The 25,093-nt window shown below is 40.2% G+C and overlaps 3 protein-coding genes and 1 non-coding gene across 8 annotated transcripts in view; 2 read left to right on the top strand and 2 right to left on the bottom strand.

Annotated features, from left to right (window-relative positions):
• arfgef1 (ARF guanine nucleotide exchange factor 1) overlaps positions 1-3,559 on the top strand; it is a 65,981-nt gene extending 62,422 nt beyond the window's left edge. For both annotated transcript variants that reach the window (XM_042510128.2, XM_042510129.2), the window contains 2 exons: positions 565-682; positions 2,156-3,559. In XM_042510128.2, coding sequence (XP_042366062.2) covers positions 565-682; positions 2,156-2,377 — 340 coding nt within the window. In that variant the 3' untranslated portion in view covers positions 2,378-3,559. The remainder of the gene's footprint in view (positions 1-564; positions 683-2,155) is intronic.
• A 118-nt stretch (positions 3,560-3,677) lies between these two features.
• Positions 3,678-18,493, bottom strand: cspp1a (centrosome and spindle pole associated protein 1a). Of its 3 annotated transcripts, none has more exons than XM_088071607.1 (29): positions 17,790-18,493; positions 17,610-17,692; positions 17,030-17,127; positions 16,842-16,922; positions 15,656-15,757; positions 15,130-15,491; positions 14,932-15,009; positions 14,263-14,354; positions 14,037-14,133; positions 13,887-13,944; positions 13,236-13,555; positions 13,017-13,141; positions 11,906-11,987; positions 11,555-11,666; positions 10,925-11,072; positions 10,686-10,832; positions 10,476-10,546; positions 10,202-10,348; positions 9,870-10,085; positions 9,676-9,774; positions 9,520-9,580; positions 9,283-9,409; positions 8,191-8,330; positions 6,691-6,828; positions 6,579-6,613; positions 6,390-6,453; positions 5,714-5,823; positions 5,378-5,534; positions 3,678-4,180 (listed from the first exon to the last, which is right to left on the bottom strand). In XM_088071607.1, the coding sequence occupies exons 2-29, from the start codon at positions 17,656-17,658 to the stop codon at positions 3,987-3,989; spliced, it is 3,510 nt and encodes a 1,169-aa protein (XP_087927733.1). In that variant the 5' UTR covers positions 17,659-17,692; positions 17,790-18,493; the 3' UTR covers positions 3,678-3,986. The 3 variants fall into 3 exon arrangements, with proteins under 3 accessions (XP_087927733.1, XP_087927734.1, XP_087927732.1); XM_088071608.1 differs by having other exon boundaries at positions 6,390-6,450; positions 14,263-14,357; XM_088071606.1 differs by having other exon boundaries at positions 14,263-14,357.
• On the bottom strand, positions 16,476-16,548 carry trnar-ccg (transfer RNA arginine (anticodon CCG)). The gene has a single exon. It is a non-coding gene; the product is annotated as a tRNA-Arg (tRNA).
• A 160-nt stretch (positions 18,494-18,653) lies between the features above and the next one.
• On the top strand, positions 18,654-24,320 carry cops5 (COP9 signalosome subunit 5). 2 transcript variants are annotated; one of them, XM_042510447.2, is made up of 9 exons: positions 18,654-18,782; positions 18,874-19,020; positions 19,266-19,500; positions 20,326-20,454; positions 20,860-20,925; positions 21,197-21,282; positions 21,902-22,013; positions 22,745-22,893; positions 24,035-24,320. In XM_042510447.2, exons 2-9 carry the CDS (start codon positions 18,884-18,886, stop codon positions 24,123-24,125), a joined length of 1,005 nt encoding a protein of 334 aa, XP_042366381.1. In that variant the 5' UTR covers positions 18,654-18,782; positions 18,874-18,883; the 3' UTR covers positions 24,126-24,320. The 2 variants fall into 2 exon arrangements, with proteins under 2 accessions (XP_042366381.1, XP_087927735.1); XM_088071609.1 differs by having other exon boundaries at positions 18,746-19,020.
• The last annotated feature ends 773 nt before the right edge of the window (positions 24,321-25,093 follow it).

The raw sequence follows: 25,093 nt of genomic DNA on the forward strand, positions 1-25,093 counted from the left end.
TTAATGTTTTTTCTCTCTCTCAAACACCTCATCCTGTCATCTAGAAGCAACACACGGGCAGTTTTTTTCTTCAAACACTAGACGCCATGCACAGCACACATGCAAGTTTGATTAGTGCAAAGGAGGGTAAAAAGCAGATCTGGGAGGCGATAAGGTCAGAGATTTAAGTGCAAGGGAGCTGTGAGTTTTGAGGGAGGGAGAGAGAAGGGGTTTAATGGCTAATGGATGCCGCTGATGTCAGAAGAGGGCCGCAGGGTCGAAGGGAAAAGGTCAGGGGTTGCGTCAGTTTCCCTCAAGCTTAAACTGTGAGGAAAAGTGTCTAATTGTTTTCATAATAGCCTCAGTCAGATGCTTTAATTAGCTGTTAGTGAGCGAAAACAATCTTCATCATCCCCATCCCGGCAATTTGTCATGTGATAAGCGAGGCGGAGAAACAGATGCTATTTTGCTGCAATATATTCGTCCTTTTCTCTGTCAGAATATCCAGTATTTTTTGCTGTTTAATGTTTTACACAGTGTTTACGTGCATCCTGAAATGTGTCTCTCTTCGCCTGTGTGATGTAGTGTGTGCAGTGAGGCTGTAGCATACTTCTTGGCTCTGACCTCAGAGAGCCACAGAGAGGCCTGGACCAACCTGCTGCTGCTCTTCCTCACCAAGGTGCTAAAGATCAGCGATGAAAGGGTAAGGAGCCCGAAGACGCCATGACACCTTCCTGAAAAAACACAAGATCATCTACAACTAGGCCCGATCTCTAAAAATAACAGATGAAGCAGTTATTTTTTCCAACACTTTAGAGTGTGTTCTCACATGTCTAACATTAGTGTAACAGGCAAAAAATAGAAGGCATGTCCAAATCGTCATCTATTTTTAAAACCTTGTTTGCAGTAGAGGAATAGTTTGGCTCTTTAGAAATGGGGCTGTGTGAGGTACTATAATCAATATATTACATAGATTAGAAGTCAGTCGGCATGCTTCCAGTTTGGAGAACCAGGCAGGGGTACTGGCACGGGATCTAAGAAATGTACAGCTGTGGATTTGTTAGCAACAAAACACATTTTAGCCACCAAAAAAAAACACCATCAGTTTAGTTTAAGCATACACTATATTGAAAATATTTTTAGTGCTTTACCTTTTTATCTCACAGCGATTTGCGACTCTTCAAAGCCAGACTCCATAGAGAAAAACACTTATTTAACATTGCTGGACACAGGAGCTGCTGGTCTACTGCTGCCTCAAGCAGTTAGTTTACTTGTGTTATTTTGCAACTTTGGCATTTAAAAGGACTAGTTTGGGTTCACCACAGTCACACAGTAACACAAAAAAACTAACTGATCATTCAGCAGTAGACCAGCAGCTCTCATGTCGAGCAAGAAAAATGACTGTTTTTGTCAATGGAGTCTGGTACCTTTGAAGAGAGTGATGCAACGTCTGGAGTTCCCCGTTGCAAAAGGCTGTCTACCAGCAAGGTAAAGCAGTGAAAATGCTCTCAATATAGCATACACTTGAACTGATATTGATTATTATTTTTAAGTGGGCTTAGTGGTTAAAATATGTCTTGTTGCTGCCCCCCTCCACAGCAGTACTTTCCTTGGCTTCTGTGGGAGTACTCCATTCTGCTTCTCCAAACTAAGGGCACACTGACCCCCATTTACTGTAGATAATACACCGACGTCCACTTCAAAAGATCCAAACTATCCCTTTAAATATGAGCCAAACTCACTGCATTTTTGGGTTTGAATATCACATTGGGACTACTTAAGTATTTAGATTTAGATGCATCCTCATATAGGCCGAGGCTTTTGCAGTAGCTTGGGTTTGATGCCAACCCAGGGCCCTTTGTCATGTGTCATTTCCTCTCTCTTTGACATTTCTTGTTGATCTATAGCTGTCCTGTCATTAAAGGGAAAAATCCTCTTAAAAGTAGTCTTGAAAATTAAAATTAAGTAGTGCAGTTACACCCTTAGTACACTTAATAGTATGTCTACTCTATAGAGCTCAGCAAAAGATAGCAGAAAAAATTGCTGTTTGTCATTTAAAGCCATTTTGTACCAAATAACTAGCATATACATACGTTTTAAGTGCTCCTGGGTGTTTCTTTATTCCACCAAAACATGTCTGTCTTCATCTCATTTCTGTCTATGTTTTATCCCACAGTTCAAGGCGCATGCATCCAGATACTACCCTCTGCTGTGTGAGATCATGCAGTTTGACCTGATCCCTGAGCTCCGAGCCGTTCTAAGAAAGTTCTACCTGCGCATCGGCGTCGTGTTTCACATTGCACAGCTGCCTGAGCCCGAACCAGAACCTCAGCCGGCACACGTTGAGCAGGAGGCAGATGCAGAGATGGCGGAGGAGGCTGGGGAGGAGGCCCAGTGATGCTGCACCACAAACAGCCTGGAACACGGAGCTCTGCTGAGGCCTCCACCTCAGATCTGTGAAACTGCGCTGATGCTCTGTGTCACCTCAGGGCCCCCCCACGTGGTCTCTGCTTGACTTAAAACAGCTGATTATCAATCAGCTATCTGCTACCACCCACCCGCACCCTTAACCCTGTCACCACACACACATACACACAGACACGCCTATACACACACAAACAGCCCAGACAGAGTACTTGATATCACGATGAAATCAGTAATGTCTTGTACAAGGTGTAGCGATGCCTCCACTGGATTAAACGACTAATTAACAACTGACAGTTATCCATATCTCTGATCTGCTCAGAAGGAATTTATTTCAAAAAATGTGTGCTTCTTACTGTATATTTAAAAAGTAAAGAATGAATGGTTTCAACAACATGCAAAAAGACATATTTAGTAACTATGAAATGTGACATTTGTCACACCTTGATAGTAATGATCTTTCTGTCTGCACCGCAGACGGCTAACATTAGTATTGATAGCCTCTTGGATGAAACTAGTTGTACAGATCTGCCGCTATGTAATATAATCTTATAACACTAGATTTCATTTATTTTTGTTTATTTTTGTTTTCCTCCTCTGGATTTGCTGCACTTGATCTCTTTTTTGAATGCACTGGAGATTTTACTTTTGTGATAATTTATTTGACTGTACCATCTCCTGCAGATTGTCCTATACAGTACGATTTGTAATTGAACATGACCGTGGAAAGTGAAGGGTTAAATTATTCCATTTTATATGTTCTTAGGTTTTTATTGGAGATAGATGATAACTGGGCTTCTGAAACTGGAAGATAAGAGAGCAACCTGATGCTAGCTGCTTTTGACTCACTAGTCTGTTTTCATGTTTGAGTTTAGTTTTCACTCTTGTGTACAAAATCAAAAGTTAATAATATATTTAATGTTTTTTTTTTCCTTTGGTTTGGGGGAAAGGTATATGTATAGAGAAAATGACAAATGTTAGCTGTGCTTTAAGTATGAATGGGATGCATTCCTGCTCATGGATGTAGAAAACAAAATGTATATGATAAAGCAATGTAAAGTTTTCTATGTTGCAAAAAAGATTATGTACAACTTTCTGTACAATACATCATCTGGCATTCTAATCAGGTTCTAGGTCAATAAAGTTTTTGAACTTGGTTGATTTGAAACGCTGAATCACTGACTTCTAAATGATAGAGCCCCTAGCTGTTCATTTTGATCTATTAACAGCCGTCAGCCATGACATTAAAGTAACATTTTATTATGATAAAATAACTCCCGGTGAATAATTATAACAAAAATAACAACATTAGCTCATACATAAGTCTGTGGTACATTCACAGATATGAAACTTAAAACTTTTATGAACTATAAGTTAAAGTTAATTCTGCATTTCAGGGTAAAAAGTGCACTTGTTATGCTGAGTGGTCAAACTAAGATGGTTCTTGTCTAAACTAACAGACATTAATATTTTTACAGGCAGACTCTGGTCTCTAAAAAGCTTTTGATGTTGCGTCATCTAACTCCCACAATTAACATGTTGGTCAGTATACAGTGATTCAAGCCTCACACAGCTAATGGGAGCTATGTGACACGGTGTGTCAGCCAGGGTGGAGCATCAATCCTACCATTTGGCTTCTCCCTCCAGCTGGAGCGCTTTACAGTATCTGACGTGCCAGGCCGCAGCCAGGCCTCTGTGGCAACAGTCTCCATGGAGACACGCCTCTCCAGGGCAGAATGCAGAGACAAGACATCCACTTCATCACCAGACGGCCCCTCTGGAGAGGAACATAGGCGTAATCATCACACATTTCTTTAGGCAACCAGAAAATAAAGAACGCTTAAAGTTTGGCACTTTTTTTAGGTTTAGATATCATCATTTCTACAATTTTGAGTCAAAATATTTTTTAATTCTACTTAAAACAAGTAATATCTGTCTTTGTTGAAAACATGAAAAGGCAAAGTGTAGGTAAGAGACTGAAGCACATGTCAGAGATCTGGCAAAAAGCATGTTAAGAGTTGGTTAAAAAGCCATTTTAAATACAAAGTTACACGCACTTTACCTTCTCTGTTTGAGAGAAAATTTACCACCTTTAAACTGAAACAATGCATTTCTCAGTATGCGCTATACTGACAGAGAGCTGTCTTGATCACAGAACCATGCTGGTAGTGCCGACATGAATCAGGATGCATTGCGCACCCCCCTAGCCTACAGCAATGTGTTTGTTGGCGAAAATATAGCGTTAGGCAAAAATACTCAGTGGTCATCTGCCCTCTCTGTCCTGCTGGTCTTGGTTGCCTTCTTCAGTTTATCTACGGGTCCTGAAGATCATCTCCAGCACGTCTGTCCAAGTGAGGAGTAAAACTTTTATGCATAATAATGAACACACTGGCTCTCTCCGGGTTGGTTTTGGTGACAGCATCCACCAAAAACTGCCCACACTGAAATTCATTGCAGCAGAATGATTGAGTTTCTGTTGGCATTGGAGGCCTATTTGAGCCAAGCCGGCTGTATCCTCTTGCCTGGCTAATGCAGTCAGCAGCAGACTCTCCCCACTTCTTCGGCCGTGTACTGTGTTAGAATAAATACAACTGAATATCTGTGCCAGCCAAATCACTGTAAAATGTATCCTCATCCATTACATTTTGTGCACTCATATTTTGGGAGGAGATTTTTGCAGTTAGAAACATAGTTAGTTTGCAGTACAAGAGAAGAGAACTATAAAGTTTTGGTTTTGGACGGCATCTAGAGCAGTGGTTCCCAACTGGTGGGTCAAAAAGTGAGTTGCGGGTCCATTCTGAATGGACTGCAAGTGACTCGTGAACTTGTCCAGTGGTATCTAGAGAATGCCCCCCATGGCGGAGAGTAGAGATCCAAGGTGAAATAGCCTGTAGTTCTTCTTGCCTCTAACTATGTTAAACTATTGTTTTATTTGTCCGGCTTATTTCTAAACTTCTCACGTGTTTCCTCTCACCTGATCTGTCACTGGGATCAGCAGTGTCTTGTCTAGTGATGCGGTGGTGGTTGTGGCCCCTGACTTTGGATTCAAGGTTCAAACTAGTTGCGGACTGCACAGACTGAGCATCTCGCTGGATGTTACGGTCCCTCCGATCCATGCACTCAGCCACCTCCTGCTCAAAACAAACCAGAAGGAAGAGATTGACCACTCATCTGTTTAATGTTGTAAAATTAGAAAACTAATGGGACTTGAGTAATACAGTATTAAAAGCATCAGCTCTGGTACTGTAGTGACTCAGATCGTTTTGGCCCGCAGCAAACAAAAGAATCCATTTACTGCTCTGCGCCATACATCATAGTCACGTCTCCTCCGCGGGGCTGTCCTCTCTTGGCGCTCTGCTGAGGGCTGACGGGGTCTCTGCCGATGAACCCACTCTTCACATGCATCACCGCTGTAAACATCTGACAAAGCCATTCATCATTATACTCAAACCTCTTTACAGTTAGACAGGGACCTAAAAGTTCATTCAGTTCAGATGTGAAAGTAATGATATCAGTCCATTCAGCAAAACTTTTTACTGGAAGGGTTCAGTTGGAAAAGCATAAAAAAGTATTCAAAGCTTCCCATCCTGCACCCGCCTTTTTAAACAGTTTTTCTACTGCCCCCATCCCCAATGGCTGGCACTGTGCTATCTCCACCCTGCAGCTGGCATGTGCACCCTGCACCCAGCACTGGCACCAGCTGCAGCACAGAGACACAAGCTGGCATGTGCCACAATTAGCCTGGCACAGAGACACAGGGCCAAATTATCCTGGTGCAGAGGCTGTTGTAGTGTGGTATTGTGAGGGTGTATGTAGCTGACCTCCCACGCTATGTCATCTTTATGGAAGATGTCTGGGGCCTTAGAAAAAGAAGAAATCCCAAAGCATATTGTGTCTCCACTGATGTAAAACACTTTCTTCGTACTTGAAAGAAGAAGAGGAACAAGGACAGTCTTTATAAACAGACCATGTTTGGACAGGCTTACCAATAAAAGCAGTCTCAGATGGCAATATGGAGTCTCTATGGATGAGGTGTCCAGGTTTATTCTGCTGAGAGAAGAAATAAACACAGTCAGGCACCAATTAGCTCACTATTAAGAAGAGCAAAACTATGCAGGATGTATTTGTAAAAGCCTGACATGAAAATACATATTTAAAATGTGATCACCACTCACAGAATGGTAGTGGCTCGGTTTTTGGTCCAAAAAGTCTGCAACAAAACACAGAAAAATTAGAAAAAGCACAGAAAACGTTTGAGGAGGAATTTAGTTGTGTCTGCTCACTGACCTTGCTCTTTCTCTCTCTTCATGAGTCTGGTTTTACGTTGCTGTTCACGAAGAAGTGCCTGCTGTTGGATGTCCAGAGTTTGCGCATCAGTGGGAGGGTCAGGGTACATGTGACGGACCTCCTCACGAGATGCTGTGTCTGATGAACAGAGGAAAGGTATTTCCCATATCTGTATTAAGGTAGCAACAAATTGGCTTTCTTTGATTGATGCAGCAATTGCATCAGTGCAGTAATAAAGAACAAGAAAGATAAGGGGAGGAGGTATATAGTACTTTCATATTTGTTAGAAAGATATATAATTGCTCCCCTCTTTACTGTCTCCTGCTTCTTCCACTCTCTGAAACAGTTACTTGGCTGTGACTCAGCAGCTCCATAGCCTGGCTACATCCCCACATCCCATCAAGTTTTAACTGTGTACAGAATGGATCTGATGCAGCTCTCAGATGCAAGGCTGGCATAAATCCATTATTTACATGTGGAAGTTTGATATGCAATTTCATCAATTCGTCACAGGCTAGCATTTCTTCCTATATTTTGGGGTTTTACAAGCTGGAGCTCCTGCATTAACTCGGTCTGGGAACCCATCCAAAGCCATTTCCTTGGTCGCTTGCATTACATTCTCTGTTTACGCTGCCAAACTGCCTGTCAGTGACGAACGCCTCCCATGACCTCATGAGATTAGAGTTTCAGCGCGGCTAGAGGGAGACAGAGGACTGATGAGGCTCTGGAAAGTCTAAACCGCCTGGCAATGCCCAGCTGGTTTAGGACTGCAGTGATCCTCAGCTCTTGTCCTGACATCAACACCATGACCAAGGCAATTAGAGGAGAGGTTTTCAGTCGCTTTCTTAAAGTTGAGAAAGAAGTTTGTTTCAGAGTACAGAGGGAAAGTAAGCAGTGCCCAGCTGGTTTTACCTTTTTTTAGGCTTTTTGCGTTTTATTAGATAAGACAGCTTTAAGTGTGAAAGGGGGAGAGAGAGGGGATGACATGCAGCAAAGGGCCGAGGCTGGAACTGAACCCACGGCCACTGCAACGAGGACATAACCTCTGTCTGAAAGTCTGAACAATTAATCAGAATTTTTTTTTAAATTGCAATATGGAGTAGTGCAATATCCAAATTTCAGGGGGCACAATGTTTCTTAAATATAATTGTGTCAAAGTACCAATCTATATTAAGTATTGTGGCACTGCAAAGATGTCCCAGCCGACAAAATGTTTTCTTCAGACTTAAAAAAATATTTTATTGTACAGATCCTTTAAAAAATCACACCATGATCATTTTGAAATATTTTTCAATGAATCAGGAATGTTCATATTTGATCACTGAGAAGGGAATGAACTGGCACTGGCAGGCAGAGTGTTATGATGCTGCAGGCCAGGGAATACAGATTGCACAGGAAACTGACTTGGGGTGTTTTTTTTTTCTCAGAGCGACCCAAGGCTGATCTGATCAGTAAGTTCAAATGCTGCTTTATAAAATGAAATCATCAAAGTGTCATTACCTCTGTATTTAAGCCGGTTGAACTCCCTGATATTTTGCATATTAAAGTGTGCAGCACCAGAGGAGGGGCTCCTGGTTAATGGCTGGACAGTTTGTTTGTGCGCTGATTCAAAGGTGTCCACTCTGGGTCGTACTCTGGGTCTGAGCAAAGGAAGAAAATCCCACCTTAAACAGGGCAATTACCTAAAATAACACACAGATGGCTTTCTGAAAATCCCAATAGTTCACTACCTCACTTGTAAACAATGACGTACAAACCGTGCAGTCGATACGTTGGCCCCTGTAAGTTAGGGGCTAGGTTCAAAAAGAGTTACAGTAAGTGAGCATTGTTTTAAAATAGTAAGAGCACAACACCTGGTTTGTGTGTGTTTAAGACTGCCAAATGCTTATACGAGGCCTAAAGAATGAGGCTTTCTGTGTAAGCAGCTTATACTGGAACCAAGAAAAGCTGTCAAACTGGCACCAGTTCAAAGACATTTCTGTGATGATTTGAAGTAAACTTATTTGAGTATAAGCAGAGACTTTACAAGTAGCTTGTAGCACATTCCTGTTCTGTTGTTGGTGGAATTTACTCACACACTATGTCACATGTGTTTTTCAGGGCAGTTAGATGTCATAAGCGGCCACGTGTTGTATTAAAGTGCTTCTCAGCAACACTCTGAATCCCTATTGGATGCTGCACTGCAGGTGACCCTGCTGATCTTGCAAGGTGAAAAGAAAAATATCTCTTAGGGATCACACAGTTAAAATACTGCAGTAATGAGTCCCTAAAACAATTCTAAATGGAGATTAGAAGATAGCCAATTTGACCTGGGTCACTTTCATTAGCTCAGAGCACAAGAAAGCCTCCTTAAATACAACCAGCAAATCAAAATTGCCATTTAACAAGACAGAATTAGTATTATGTCTTCACCTTAATGTGTCTGGGGGTGTATTGGGTGAAATTGGACCTGAAGGGGTTGAGCATGTTTAATAGGTTTTCTAAATGGCCCATTTTTTTCACCATGAAGAAAGCAATAAAATCCTATCCATTCTGGGCACAATATACAGACTCAAATTACCCCTGTTGTTCAAGGCTGTCTGACAGTAATACCTGTTGGGGGGAGTGTAGTGACTCTCCTGTAGATCTGTCTGGCCCAGCTCAACCTCCAGTTGTCTCTGCTCTTTCCTCAGGTATCTACGGAGGGCTGACAGCTCTCTCATCACTTCCTGCTGACCATCTGAAGAGGGCAGAGGGAGTGAGGGGAGATAGATTATTTATGTGGCAATTTATGATTTATAAGCAGGTAGGAATTTAATTTGAGGGAGAGATAAGTCAAGACAGTCTTACCTTGTAGCTGGGGTATATTCGCAAGGGCTGCTCGGGATTGTGGTGCTGACGCAGAGCGCTCCTGTTGTGGAAATTGTGGGTGTTTTTTATATTTTAGATTTACATCAAAACAGTCTTGATGTGAAAATATTTGCATCCGTTTACTGAGTGACTTACAGTCCTTGCAGAGAGATGGCTCACAACAGATGAAGGTCTGGATGCCACAGGATTTGTCTGCCTCCTCTGCAAGGTTGGGATAGGAGGAGATGGCGCTCTCTGCATATTTACGAGTCACAGTGTCACATCACTTGACAAAGACGTTCAATAAAACTGAAAACTACAGTACCAGTGTCTTTTCAGGTTTACTGTACCTCATAACTCATTTGAGCCTTTTTCTCCTCTCTGTCCTGGGTGCTCTCAGGTAACTTCTCAATCTCTTCCTCCTGTCGCACCATCTTTTTCTCCCCTTTGTCCCTGACGCTCTCAGGTACCTTCTTTTTAATCTCTTCTTCCTGTCTCACCATCTTTTTGTCCTCCTGGTGTTTTTTTCTAGGTTCATGGATCCAATCTTGGTTTGCCAGGCTATGCTGCAAAGAGTAAAGGAAACTGTTTCTCAGTGGCAAGCCCAGTGTGAGGAGACCCCCTTAACTGTCAGGAGGGAGACATGATGAAGTGCTCTTCATCAAAGAGCTGAACTCTTCACCTCAATCTTCTTCTTCTGCTTGCTTTGCTCCTCCTCATATTCCCGCTGTATGTGAGCCCTTTGGTCTGCCAGCCTCTTCTCTTCTTTCTCCTCCTCAATCCTCTTTCTTTCTGTTTCCTCTGCCTGCTTTAGCTTGTTTTGCTCTATCTGTTAGTAATGACAAGTTACGTGTATAATTCATTTCCAACTTCTTCAAAGTGCCCTGAAATACTAAAGTATTTGTAAACAATAAAAATTATTCTGATTTTACAGAATAATGTGGCCCAGGACCTACCTGTTGTCTCAGGTCTTCTTTGTATCTGTCCTGCATGTGGAGCTGCTGTGGAGTTGGCTGATCATTGAAACCTGCAAGGACAAGCAGGACAGACTGTAATCCATCTATAAAAAGAACAATGTGTACATGTGCACACATAAATGCACTCAAATACACTGGACGACAAGACCAAGTTTGCCACAACAATCACCCAGAGAGACTGAGCAATACCTGACGGTTGATGGGAAAGAGAAGCCATGGCCTCAACTTTGGGAGTGTGACCATTCCTCATTAAAAAGTTTTGTGTCTGTCCACTATTCCTGGATCCAGGATTCCTATATGACTCCTCGTTGGTCCTGTGCATTTGACTCAGGTCACCTGAGGGCATTGAAACATTAAGCATTTATTATGACGCATCATAAAATTATCTAAGGTTTAGCAGACCTTGTTAAAAGAGAAAGTCCACTTACTAACAAGGTTGCCTTTTTGGTCTTTAATTGGAGCACCTCCACCGCTTCTCCCCCAGGGGTTGTATGCCATCATCTCGGCCTCTATCTTGGCATCATATCGCTCCTTCTCTTCTTTCTCTCTTCTCTTACGCTCCTCTCTTTCTCTGATCTGGTCACAAGAAAGGCAGGATGTTGCAAAAGTTGATGCACTTTGTGTGACAGTGGAATAGAAGTCACTGCTAGTCTGGCTCAAAGGCATGTTTGTGCCCATGGGGAAATGCTGACTTCACCTTGATCTGGTCTCTGACAGAATATCTGGGTTTGATGCTAAAATGAGCCAGGGTCTGGGTTTCCTCTGCTATCAGCATAGAGGAAGCAGTCTGTTACAGCAATCATTAGCATGTCAGTGTGTGTGTGTGTATGTGTGTCAGCGTGCTGCTCCCTCAGCCTCTAAAAACATCCAACTTCCAGCTAATAGAACTGGAACGTGGTACAAAAACACACTGCCCAAAACACTTCTTGATCACAAGCTGTCATCCCTAGTTTCTGATGTTTTATATTATATACGATATTAGTTGTTATATATAAAAGCAGCTTGGGGTCTGCTTATGGCGATGAGATGATATATATGATGATATATATCTGATGTACCTGCTGTCTTAGTGCTTCTTGGTAGCTCAGAGCGCTCTCTCTCCTCCGCTTGGACTCATCTGCAGGAGGCTCTCGGACATCCAGGGGATACGCTCGGTGCTGATCAGTTGCTCTGGAAGCAGACACACACAGGGACACATGATGAGGAGCCGTGTGTACAGGAGGTACTGACAGACAGTTATTTTGCAGTGAGGGCCCTCTTCTGGAAGAAAAACAAAAAGTCCCATGACTCATGTAAAAGCTTTCACACTCCACACATTCTCTCTCAGTGTAAAGAATTAAAACAACATTCAGTTGTTACAAATTAATAATCTGTATAAATAAGCTATAAGTGCAAAGGCGGACACTGACTCAGTGTGGCCACTGGGTCTGAGAGGAGGTGGTCCTTGACTGTAGAAATTCCAGGACTGCTGCACCCCTCCAGGTAGATCATCTAATAAAGAAAAAGAAAATCAAGATAATAAACACAAACAGATGTAACAATTTCATTAGCTATCTGCTGCCACAGACTGCCAGCTTATTTTCCAACATTAAAATGTTTGTGAGCTCAGACCAGGGCCAGAATTTGGCTGCAAAATTAAACTCGGAAAGAAAATAAATGTAACCAAATAGACCAGCTGGATGAAGTGAGATCCATCTGGATCTGCTGAACTCATATCCAATAAACTGTATATCCCCTTAGAAATAAAATCGGTTCTGCTGCAAAATGAGATTTATGGATCGCAATGCCAAGCCCTCTTGGCCATCGATATGGCGATAAAGTGGTTCAGTAATAAATGGCAATAGTTCTGTTCAGAGAGGTCTTGGAGTTTATTTGAGTCAGTGTGAATTATGGCCATCTAAGGTGAAACTGTCAGATAGCGTGAGTCAGTTTATGACTGAAGACACTAAAGACACTAAAGACAGCAATGACTGTGGACCAATGTTGATGACAAATATGCATATTTAACATCAGTACTGACCAGTTTACAAAGCCTCATGTACTGCTTTATTTTTTTCATGTTTATCCTTCCTCCAAACAGCCAGTTGTTTATTCATTTTCAAAACAATTTCAGGGTTGAACCTTTCTGATTTTTTAAAGATTATTTTTTCAGACATTTCCTCTTCATTGATAGGACAGTTTGAGATAGACAGGAAAGATGGATGAGAGAAGGGGGAATGACACGCAGCAGAGGCCCACAGGCCGGACTCAAACCCAGGCCGCTGCAGAGGCCTTAGCCATATGGGATGCACACACTGTCAGATGAGCTAGAGGCTGCACTAATCTTTCTGATTTTGAGTGAACTGTCCCTTTAAGATGCAGTATGTGGTATGTGGGAAAATTACAATTCATAAGTGCGAAAACACTGACCTGCCATCAAAAATGGTTCGCAGCAATGAAAAGTACACATTAAACAAGTCACAAACACATTATTAAAAGGCAAAGGGGCAAAAACAACATGAGGATGGTTGAAATACTTACTTGTATTATAAGGTAGATTAGGATCTAATGGATTCCTGGTTCCATAGTAGTAATATGCTGCATCGTGTGGAGTGTTGTAATTATTAGTTACAGTGGGAGGGACAGGAACAGTAAGACCAGCAACCCTGAAAAGATAAAAAATTCCAGAAACCACACTGAATTCACTGTAGAGTTGTTAAAGTCCTTCATGTAGAGGAATGCAGAGCAACACTGAGCTACCTCGGGTTGGCCACCTCTCCTAGCATGTTCGAGAAGTCCCTGTGGTAGTCATCATTAAAATAGTCCAGGGAGGAGATACCTTGAGCTGCCCTTCCCTGCACTGTCTTTTCTGTCAGCTGACTGAGAGCTGCGCTGTAGTCCACATGGGACTTTCCTGAGCGGCCTCTCTGCTGTGTGTCCTTAGTGGGTTTGTCATCAGTTGGCCTTGGATTCAGCTCTTTCTCTCCGGCCTCCAGATCTATTCCAGGCTTGTAAGGGACATCTCGTCTCCAACTGTCATAATGCCGATTTATAGCCCCAAACTGCTTGATTCGGTCGGGCTGGAAGAGATGAAAAGAGTAAAAGAGATCCATCAAAGGAAATCAGGCAACGAATACTGTAAAAAAAAAAACTTAAAGATAATGTGTTACTCAAGGTGTCACATCACAATAATAAAATCATTATCTATGATGGTAATAAAACATTCGTGACATGTGAGATGTGTTAATTTTTCTGTTGAGGCATTTCTACAATACTTTATCCAGATGCAGCAATAAATGCAGGACTGATAAAACTGCTGAGTGATGATTCAGCTAAAATAAGACCTTTAGACAATCACATCATGGAATATATTTCAATCACTTTTAGCCCGTTCTTGCCATTTGGCTTTACCTGTTTCTCTGGGTCACTGACTCCACTGGCAGCAGCCCCCAGTTCAAGTTTCTTCTCCCTGAAAATAATAACCCCATGCTTTGTGTTTTCTTTTATGCATATGGTGAAACAATTCTGGGAAAAAATTTGATTTAGTGAATAAACACTCACCTGATCTTGTTTCCCCGCTGCTCAGCAATTTGTTTCAACAGCTCTTGCCTATACTGTTCTTTCCTCATCTGAGAGGCCGTCTGCTCCTCTGTTGCTCCTGCGTGACAACAGACAGCCAGAGACATGCAAGTGCTGTTAATTATGATGCTGAAAAAGAATTTCAAGTGACAAGTTCCATCAATAATCCCAAAATCCAAAAGCTTCATGCAATAAAAATGGTATTTACCAATCATTAGTCCAGTTGCAAACTCTGCCTTATCCTTGCTGGTAGCAGGTCTAGATCTTGCAGCAGTCCTCATGGTGTCTGGCATTTGCAGACTGCTAAACACAGACAGAACCAAACACTCCACAAGAGCCATCCAATTACTATGACAGTATATAAGGGCAACAGCACAGCAATCAGTTCCCGCCTGAGCCACACCCAGCTGCCATTTTACATCCTGCATTGCTTCATAGTTTGCCTGCAGAGCTTTCAGGGGTGGAATCCTCATTCTCCAATCAATCCAGTTACTCCGATGGAGCTGGGTGAGTAATTGTTTGCCTGGAGCAGGGCCAAGGCTCACCCTTCATCACCGTCCCAGACATTAACAGCTTATTGAGATTGGCTCAACTTAATGGCATGAACGGAAACAATGAAAGCCGACAGTAGTAGTAGAAGTGCTGGAGAGCAATAACTGAGTATGGCAGCAGTGATCTATACCTGTCTTTTGTTACAGTTGCCCTGTATTGGCTCATTCAATCAGATTATTTTATCGATTGGGAAAATGTATGTGACTTTACAGGAGGATTTTATTGACTGTCTCTACTGTTGCTATCTAAGAAAACTCTGTACCGATATAAGAAATCTCGTTGCTGCAGTCGACCAGAACTGTACATAGAAATAAATCTTGCTCACTCTGACTCCTGAACCCATTCATTGTTGTTCAGATCATGAACACCAGGGGCCTCCACCTCCTTTTTTTCCTCAGGAGCTCTATAACAGAGACAGACAAGATTAAGAAAAATCACTTTATTATACCTGCTCTGCTGTCTGAGGTATATATGAAACAGGTATGAAAATAGCTCAAAATCATAATACAGAAAAAAGCTACACCTGTTAACTCTGCGTACTCTGACTCTCCTCTCCTCTCTGTACTCAGGCTCTGGAGTGTGTCTGTCTCGTCGCCTCCTATGTCTGAAGTCAAACTCATCCTCGTTGTCTGTGATTGGCTCCTCCTCAGAGCTGTATGGCTCCCTCAGTCCATGGAGCTGCCAGCGCCTTCGTACCCGATGGCGTGTACCCCGAGTCTGTGTGCATTTTCCATCTTCCAATGCCTCAGTCAGAGTAGCAGCATCTCTCTTGGATGCAGGGCGATCCCTTGGAGGATGGCGTGTGTTTGTTGTATGGGTGTTAAGGATGGGCAGAGGAGAAGCTGAAGAGGAAATGTATACATCTGAAGCTTGAACCTGTCCAGGCTGAAAGTGAAAATTTGAAGAAAACAAAAGAAAACCTTTGCTTTATACCTAGGTGTTACAGCACATAACCAAAATCTTCTTCTACCAACCATGTATTTTGTTTGAAGAGCTCAATTTATTTGCTATTGTTTTGTAAAAATGTGTTTCCTTATTATTCACATTACCTTTGTAGTGACAGGAGATGTTTCCCTCTTTAACCTTCCAAATCGAGCTTTTTCCTGTAGGAAGAGGTTGTATTCTTTATTTCTCTCCTCTCTTAGTTTTTCCTGAGAATGAAACAAATTTACAGTCATGTCATTGAAGTAGACATCTTAGTCAGATAGGGTAGCAACAAATTTTCAATGCTGCATTTGAATCTGACTAATTAACAGCAACATTATGTGTTATTCCCTCCTTTTTCCCAAATTTAATTCATTAATTTCTGTGTGGGTGTCTAATAACTAAATAGGAAATGTCTTAAAACTGTGCTCAGTGATAGTACATACAACAATTAAGCAATAGAAAACCATCAATACACAGTGGGTCATCTTTTGAATCTAAGACAATTCACTGCATTTTTTAATATATATTACAATCTCATCTTAGTTTACAATAACCTATTAAACACAAGCAGATTTCTTAGGTCTTCACACATTAATTAGGCTGATACTGTGATGGCTGCATATGATCTTTGTTTTGGTCCCCTTTCCCTCTTGCAAAGATTTGCTCAGGTGTTCCGCATTGCCTAATGAGGTGCATTGCACCTGGCTATGGAAGGAGCTGCTTAAACACCTCTTTGACAGCAGCTGAGGATAGAGCCCTCTGGTGTTGGACTACTAGTCTTGCCACCTCTCTGCCTGAGATTTTATTGTCTTATTTGCATATCATATGTTAATAATTCCCTTAAATTTGCTTGCTATAAAGGTGTCCACTTTAGCCTTTCAAAGTTAGTTATTATTTATGTATTCCAATGATGGAGAAACTGGAATGTCTTTACAAACTTATTGACCCAGGTGGGACTTGAACCCACAATCCCCAGCTCCGGAGGCTGATACCTTATCCATTAGGCCACTGGGCCACTGACATGTCATTTCACAACCTGTTAATCTTGTTGGTAAGCTTTTACACGTCAACACTTCTTAACATGAGCAGTTGCCATGAGACACATCACTGTAGAGTCAACAATTCAGTGTACTGTGTACATCAACTTCATTGGTGTTGTTGTGAGCAAGTTATATGATGCCAAGGGGAATTCCCACTTTGATGACCATGGAGAGTTATATGCTTCCTGTTATGTCACATTCAAGGACACTTACACAAATATGTAAACACTGTACACAACCAGGCACCCAGAAACACACAGACACACACCCGAACTGAAGTCTTCTCATTGATAGGCAAGGAGAGACTCTGGGGTTGTGGACGAGGCTCGCTAGTTTTGAGATCCTTTTTCTGTGGGAAGAACATGGCAACACAGGATAAGATTGTTGCTGTAAATGAGAGACACAGACACGTAGTAAAACATGTCTTAATGACCAATTTCAAATACATTATCAGACCTGGGCAGCATATTGTTTATAGTCCTGTTGAAGCTCCTGCTGAAGTTTCTTCTTCTTACTTTCATAGTCATTTCCCAGCAGGAAACTTAAGCCCAAACCTGTATAAAAATATATATCAGCATCAGAATCAGAATTGTTACAGTTGCTCTCATGTAAAGCATAGAGAACTATAGAAGCAGAACTTAAGTACAAGTATGTAAAAATATAAAATAGAAATATGAAATATGTACAATATGCTACAATGTTAGCAATTGTATGTGAAATGTTTAAAAATACTAATATGTATAATGTCCTGAGTATGTAAAATGTGTGCAAAATATAAAACTATGTGCCTTGTGCAATACAATACAATGTATAAAACTAGTATGTAAAGTTAGAAATATAAAATATGCAGAATGCTACAATTTACATAAGTATATTTTGAATAAATATGTCCATTGGCAGGAATAAGAATACAAATATATACAATATGTGTTCTATATTAAAAAATGCATTCAATAGTGGATAACACATGCACTGTATAACATAAACATGTATTCAGTGATTATAATCTGTTCAGTATCAGAGATTTGCACAATACCACTGTCTGGATAAGAGGATATTCTTTGTACTGCTGATGCTGGAGGCATGTTCACGCTGTGTTGTTAAATTACCGGCACCTGACTGTGGAGAACATTCGCACATCATGTTAAAACATTCGATATATTTGCTTTTTAAGACCATGACGTGGTAATCATTTTAGCATTAATATATCACATACCTGGATTTGCATGTATGAATAGTGTGTGACACATCAGTGATGATATATGTATAGGGTTTCCTCTTCATGTCCCTCGAAAAACATCCCATCTATCGTCCATTAATTACTGAGTACACAAACATTCAGCTGAAACTCTGCTTTCGCCAAAGACGTCATACATTACATTAAAATATGATCCAGATTTATAATATTTTCCTTAAGAGACTAAAAAGTGACACAGGCTCTTGAGAGGACTATCCGCGAGGCGCAAAGCATCATGTTGTTGCTACAGGCAACCACACGAAATGTTCTCCTGGGAGAGGCTAACCAAGTTAGCTAACATGACGCGACAAAAGATATAAACCATATCTAAACTCATTGTTTGATATTAGTTACATCACTTTGAAGAACTGGCCTTTTGATGTAATTGGCTGTTGAAGTTGTTTTAACATCATAAAGACCAGCACAAATCAAGTTTACTAGCTTGTTAACCTACAACAAACACCAGAAAACAAGAACCAACTAGCCTTAGTATTCCTTTGAGCTTAGTTTAGGGGCTTTTTTCGTGAAAAATTTCGTTTCAATTAACATTAGCTGTTTTTTTTCGATTCTTTAAATATCTTATCCCTCACTAAATGTACAGTGCTAAAGAAATACAAAAGACCTTTATGAGGAAACATGTTTTTCCGAAAAGCGCCGCTAGATGTCAGTGGGTCCCCGACCGTTAGCCAGTTGTTGTCTTCCCCGGACTAAACCATGTATTCTGGCAGAGGGGTGATTGTACTTTAATACCACTGATAGATACGGTTAAAATCTCTTCAGGGGGAACATCATTGTTGTATTATAACTTTCAAGTTTTACATTGAAATTAGTATTTGCCATATAAGAGTATCCACTTCATATTCGCCAAAATTGTGACAAAAGTCCCCTGTGATGGTTGCAGTTTGGTAGTTTGGTATCACCCACTGTCATGGCTCCCTGAGCAAGTAGACATTTAACGTTAGCCCAACAACGGTAACGATATCGAAATCTTTGAAGAAATACAACATTTTTTTCACTTACTGGAGCAGAAATAAGAGTTTTAAAGATTCTGTTTCTTCCTTAGATAATTCATCATGGCGGGGAGCAGCACAGCTCAGAAAACATGGGAGCTATCCAACAGCATGCAGGAAGTTCAGAGCATAGACGAAATTTACAAATACGACAAAAAGCAACAACAAGAAATCCTCGCAGCAAAACCATGGACAAAGGAGTGAGTACATATTAGTGCTATAGGGTGTAGTTTAAGTGTTTGTGTGATTATTGAGCTACATTTTCGGTGTTGTATGTTGTGTCTGGGTGGTTTAATGTCAGAACATACTTCTAATAGCTTGGCTACAAACTAGCATTGAATTATTTGTCAATAGCAAACTGTGCGGTGTTTATGTAAATGTGTTACTTATCTCTAATGCACTTAACGTGCCTAATATTGAATATTTATCCCTCTTTGACCCGTAGTCATCACTATTTCAAGTACTGCAAGATCTCAGCCTTGGCCCTGCTGAAGATGGTGATGCATGCCCGGTCTGGAGGAAACCTGGAGGTGATGGGCCTCATGCTGGGGAAGGTGGACGGAGAGACCATGATCATTATGGACAGCTTTGCTCTCCCCGTGGAGGGCACAGAAACTCGCGTCAACGCCCAGGCTGCAGCGTATGAATACATGGCTGCCTACATTGAAAATGCCAAACAGGTCAGATACTGACTTATTAAAAGACATCTCACAGCTTTCATGATTGAGAGGAGGACCCAAACACTTCATCTACACTGTTCTGTTACAGTATTTTCATTTATATTTCATCACTTTATTTAGATGTAATTGATTGAAACTATATATTTTTTTATGCATAGTCTTTGCAGGTTTTATTCAATTGCTCAAGAAAAACTACTTTTTAAAGTCTGCAATGTGGTCCAGAAATACATTCACATGACTTTTGAAACTTATACCTACATGAGATTGTTTTTTTATAGTAAGTCTGTAGGGATATATCTTGCTTAACACATTCAGATTATATAACTTTGTCTTGCACTACAGTTATAGTAGCAGTTGCTTTATTGTCCTTTCTTTTGTTGGGACAGTGTGAATAAAAATTTACCTTCATCTGTAGGGGAATTAATTTACTGGGTTAGTCAATATAGTCAACTGTAAACTAATAAACAACTTATATACATATATATATATATATATATATATATATATAAACATTTGTATATCTCACTTAATCTGTAGCCCAATCACAAAGCATGCCTCAAAGGGCTGAACAAATAGTAATTTCAATTCAGTTAGATCTATAAAGTCCAATATTACAAATCGAAATTAGCTTACACATGCGCCATCCCTCTGTCCATTGACCCAGAACCCCATAAAGTAGCACATTCTTAAAGAAAGAAAAAAATACACTGCACCAAATACAATGCAATAAACAATAACAATTGATCAATGTTATCTGTGCTATTTTTGTATAATGTTATATTTCACACCTTGAATAATGACTTACATCTATCTCTTATTCTTCAGGTTGGCCGGCTGGAGAATGCGATCGGCTGGTACCACAGTCACCCAGGCTATGGATGCTGGCTCTCCGGCATAGATGTCAGCACTCAGATGCTCAACCAGCAGTTTCAGGAGCCTTTTGTGGCTGTTGTGGTAAGACTGTGGAAAGAGTAATTATTTTCAAATTCTTCATTTACTGTGATTTCTAATTGCACCCCATGAATATGATATTCTGGGAAGTAAAACCTTTTCTGTTTAACTCTGACAGTACAACTTAATGTGTGTGTAACTGAGAAGGCGGTGAGATTGTTGATGTATGAGTTGTAAGTTTCCATGTAGTACTGATTAATATTTTGCTATTGCAACCACATATGCTATTTACACTTCATTTGGTTCGGCAGTGCTTAAATGCCATCGGCGTCTTATAATTAAGTGTGTATTTCCAGCACACTGACAGCCGTAGTAAAAGGCTCCTAGTGGCCGGATTTGAGTGGTCCCTGGAGGTTTGTGTGACCCCTGACTTTGTTTTCCTGTTCTACTGTATTTTGCTTCGTACAGATCGACCCCACTCGGACTATTTCTGCAGGGAAAGTCAACCTTGGCGCCTTTAGGACCTACCCAAAGGTACAGCAAAGACTGCATTTAGCGGCACTTCTCAGACTATAATTCTCATCGTAATAAAATAATTTGTTGAAGTGTGCTGTTGCTCATGTTTGTGAAATTTGTGTTTTATTGTTTTGTATTTGATATGCTTTATAATTTAGAATTCAGGATCTTGCAATTGCCCTTTATCTCATTATTTCTGTCTATATTAGTGTAATAATTATGTGGTTACGAAGCAGATGAGCTGTTTTATTTGATGTTATTTCTCAGCATTTCTTCTTTGGATTTTCAGGGTTACAAACCTCCCGATGAGGGACCCTCAGAATACCAGACAATCCCCCTGAACAAGATTGAAGACTTTGGTGTTCACTGTAAACAGTAAGTATTTATATGTACAATGGCGCTCTCACCATAATACAGATATTTATAAAAATACTTACACATGCCTAATAAATTGTATATATATATTTTTTTTTTTTTACCTTATTTGTGGTACTTATATAGTAAGGTTGTGTGCAGGTCACTAAGAAGTCTTAAAATGTCTTAAATTCAATTTTATTAGTAGGCCTTAAAAACCATTAAATAATCTTACATTTGAATTTCTAAGGTCCTGATTGCCACATACATTTTATATAATGTATCCATATTTCAATTAATTTTGTCAAGATGTGTCAAGCTATTCTGCATGAAAGTCCACATTTTTAATGTTACAAATCTTTGGACCTAATACTGTCTTCTTACATTACACTTGCACTTACCTGTTGGCAAAATGTAGATTAACACACTCTAATAACAATATTCATGCATTATACCTGCCTCTACATATTGTATATATACTGTATATGATACTTACCTTTAATGACTGAGTAAGATCCAGCTGTTTCTGTCTAACACAGTCAGTCTTAAATGTTTTGTTAAATTATCTTGAAAAGATATTAAAACTGTATAGCTGTATACTGCATGTGAATCATGGTTTTCTTTGATGTGTTTTTTACAGGTATTACGCCTTGGAAGTAACTTACTTTAAGTCCTCCCTTGATAGAAAGCTTCTGGAACTCCTTTGGAACAAATATTGGGTCAATACCTTAAGTTCCTCAAGTCTCCTCACGGTATGTAGGCAACTTCAAAAAACCAAATGTTGGCTAATTGTTTGACATTTTGATTTATGGTTAATTATTACACTATAACTCATTGAGACATGCAGTCACCCGCTTATGATGTTGTGATTTATTGCTGCTTAGCAGCCAAGAGTCCCTGTTTATTGATTTTGGTAATAAGCTTAATTTAAACTTTTTAACAAGGAGTATAAGTATTAAAGTCGGACCCAGCTCCAGGGATAGAGATGCTGTCGTGGTTCACCATGGATCATCAGCTTTCCCCCCGCAGTTCATTCTTAAGATTGAAAGCCCCTCATGTGAATTCCCATTGTGGATGCAGACACTCCGTCCCGAGCTTGACTAAACAGTCTAAATAGGCATCAGGCTTATCCAAACAGTTAGCTCTTTGGCATTCTGGATGAAGATGAATTGACTAGATGTCAAGGACGAGCTGCTCCTTGGGTGACAGGCTTTGTCAGTTGCTACACTGTCACCCTAGTCAGGGGCCCCTGTGTCATTGTGTTTTAATTACCTTTTCCACTAAAAACACGACCTCACCTTAAGCAAACTTTTCACTGACTCCTTTTCACTCACTATGAAACTCAAAGTGTTCCTACAGCCCGTTAGACAGATTTGTTGCCATTCTGCAAAATTCTTCTTCTTTGTGGAAAATCTGTTATCTGGCTTTTGTTGGCAAATTGTGCTTGAGTTGGTCTCTATGTGTGTGTTTGTTGGATGGTCAGAACTCGGACTACACCACAGGCCAGGTGTTTGACCTGTCGGAGAAGCTGGAGCAGTCAGAGGCCCAGCTAGGCAGAGGCAGCTTTATGCTCGGGTTGGACACACATGACAGGAAGTCTGAGGACAAACTGGCCAAAGCAACACGAGACAGGTAAATCTTTTTCATAATAAAAAAAGGCTGTACATTTAAACATTAGCATCATTTATTTTGGAAACTTTTAATACACAATTTTTTAATGCTGACTGTATATTATACCACCTAAAATGAACTTTTAATCAATGCCATTATATTTTTTTCTGTATCATGTTCAGCATTTTACAACTCAACTGATTTGTTATTAATACACCCCTTTTTATAGTTTAGTTTGTAAACTGTTTTTTCAATAAATTAATCTTTTTTTTCTATAAAATGACAGAAAATAATGCCCATCACAATTATTAAAGAGACATCTTTAAATGTTTTGTGTTGCCTGGCCAAATAACGGAAACCCCAGAAAATTAGTGTGCAGTGATTTAATGATTCAGACAGTTAATTAATTATCTAAATAGCTGCTGATTAATTTCCAATCAAAATGAATTACCTTAGAATTAAATACATCTCCTAAACTTTTGTTTTTTGAGCTTTCAAGCATTTTTATTTACAAGTATTGTGATTAAAACAGAAAAAAAACTGTACACCTGTAGCACTATTACAGTTTTCCTAAAATTAATTAATTGAATATGTTTGTAATTCAAACCATCCAACAAAGCATCATAACTAAGCTTACTAATCTGTTTATTAATACTAGTTGCAGTTATATCTGATACACAGAGAGACATACAAATAACTACAATTAACACCTTCACTATTTGTTGCTCTTGATAGTCGACTGTTACCAGATTAGGGCTGCCCAATTTTGCACAATATTATCTAAATCACAATATGGCCAAGTGTAATTTCCAAATGGTTGGAGCTGCAATTTTATGATAAAGGTAACTGAAGATGCCATTATAAATGAAGGTGGGTCTACAGAGGTTCCCTGGCTTACAAATCGTATTTCAGATGTAAGAGAATATACTGGTGCAGACCCTAGCACAAAATCACACCACCATCATTTTTATATTTTTCATTGAAATGTAAAAACTCTGCCTAATATTGCAATATCTCTAAATGATCTGTTTGCTTTATTTTCTTTATTTTTTTGCAAATTGTGCGGCCTTGGTGTACATCATACCTCTGTATGCTGTGCCTGTTTTGATGCAGTAATTAAACTAATCTAATCCATTTCTCACTTTCTCACGGTTTGTTTTAGCTGCAAGACAACCATAGAGGCAATTCATGGCCTGATGTCTCAAGTCATTAAGGACAAACTCTTCAATCAAATCAACACATCTGGCAATTAAACCTCAACTACGAGCCGATTTGGATTTCACCTGGAAGTCTTGTGCATGTCTAGCACTTACTGGTTTGTGTTTAACAGCTAAGGGTAGGATTATCTGTGAATTCTCATGGGGGTGTTTTTCTATTCACTTTATTCTTTTGTCCTAGAAGTAGCTAAGGATTACTCTCATGCATAAAATAAAACATAAAAAGTGCAACTGCTGTATATGTGTATTTCATACTAAACAAAATTTCATTGTTTTATTTCACTTTATTATGCAACATAAAGATGGGAATTATTTCTCAAGTGTATAATTTCAACATTTGTCCTCACACGTCCAGTCTTTTGTAAATATAGTACAGTATATATATGACGCAGCATTGTTTCCCTTAATGCTTTGCCAGCTGCTAAAAATCTTTATGCCCGAGTTCCTCCGCAGCCCAACATTTGAACACACACCATGGTTGCATTTAACGCGCAGCCTAACCTAGCACCAGTCAGTCATTCAAGTGTAGCCTGTCACAGCATTACATAATGGAACAACAAACTCAAGCTTCTGCACAGGCTCAAAGGGAATCGGCTGCCATGTGTGGGATGTCTCTGTGGAGTCACTCCCAGCACAGTTTGGCTCTCGGTGGTACACACTCTGGTGGAGCGGCCAGCTCGTCAGGTCGTGGCGTGGCAGTGATGCAGCGCAGAAACAGAAGCCATACACACTGGAGTCTATTCACCCAACGTGTCTGCTCTGCATCGAAGCAGACACTCACCAAGTCTGCCTTTTTTTACAGACAGACGCTTTGGCCTCGGTTTGTGTCGTGTCTTTTTTTCTGGTATTGTAATGGCTGAATGTATATTTTTGATGTCATGTATCGCTGAGGAGACAATCCCAGTGGGGCTGCAGAGGTGTCTGTTTTTTCTCACGCGCATGAGCTTTGGCACCACCTCTTATAATGATTTTCTTTTACCATTATTTAAACCACGTCCTAAATT

Source organism: Plectropomus leopardus, chromosome 21 (genome assembly GCF_026936395.1).
Source record: "Plectropomus leopardus strain MGB_pleo_1.0 chromosome 21, ASM2693639v1, whole genome shotgun sequence".
In the NCBI taxonomy this organism is placed as follows: Eukaryota; Metazoa; Chordata; class Actinopteri; order Perciformes; family Serranidae; genus Plectropomus; species Plectropomus leopardus.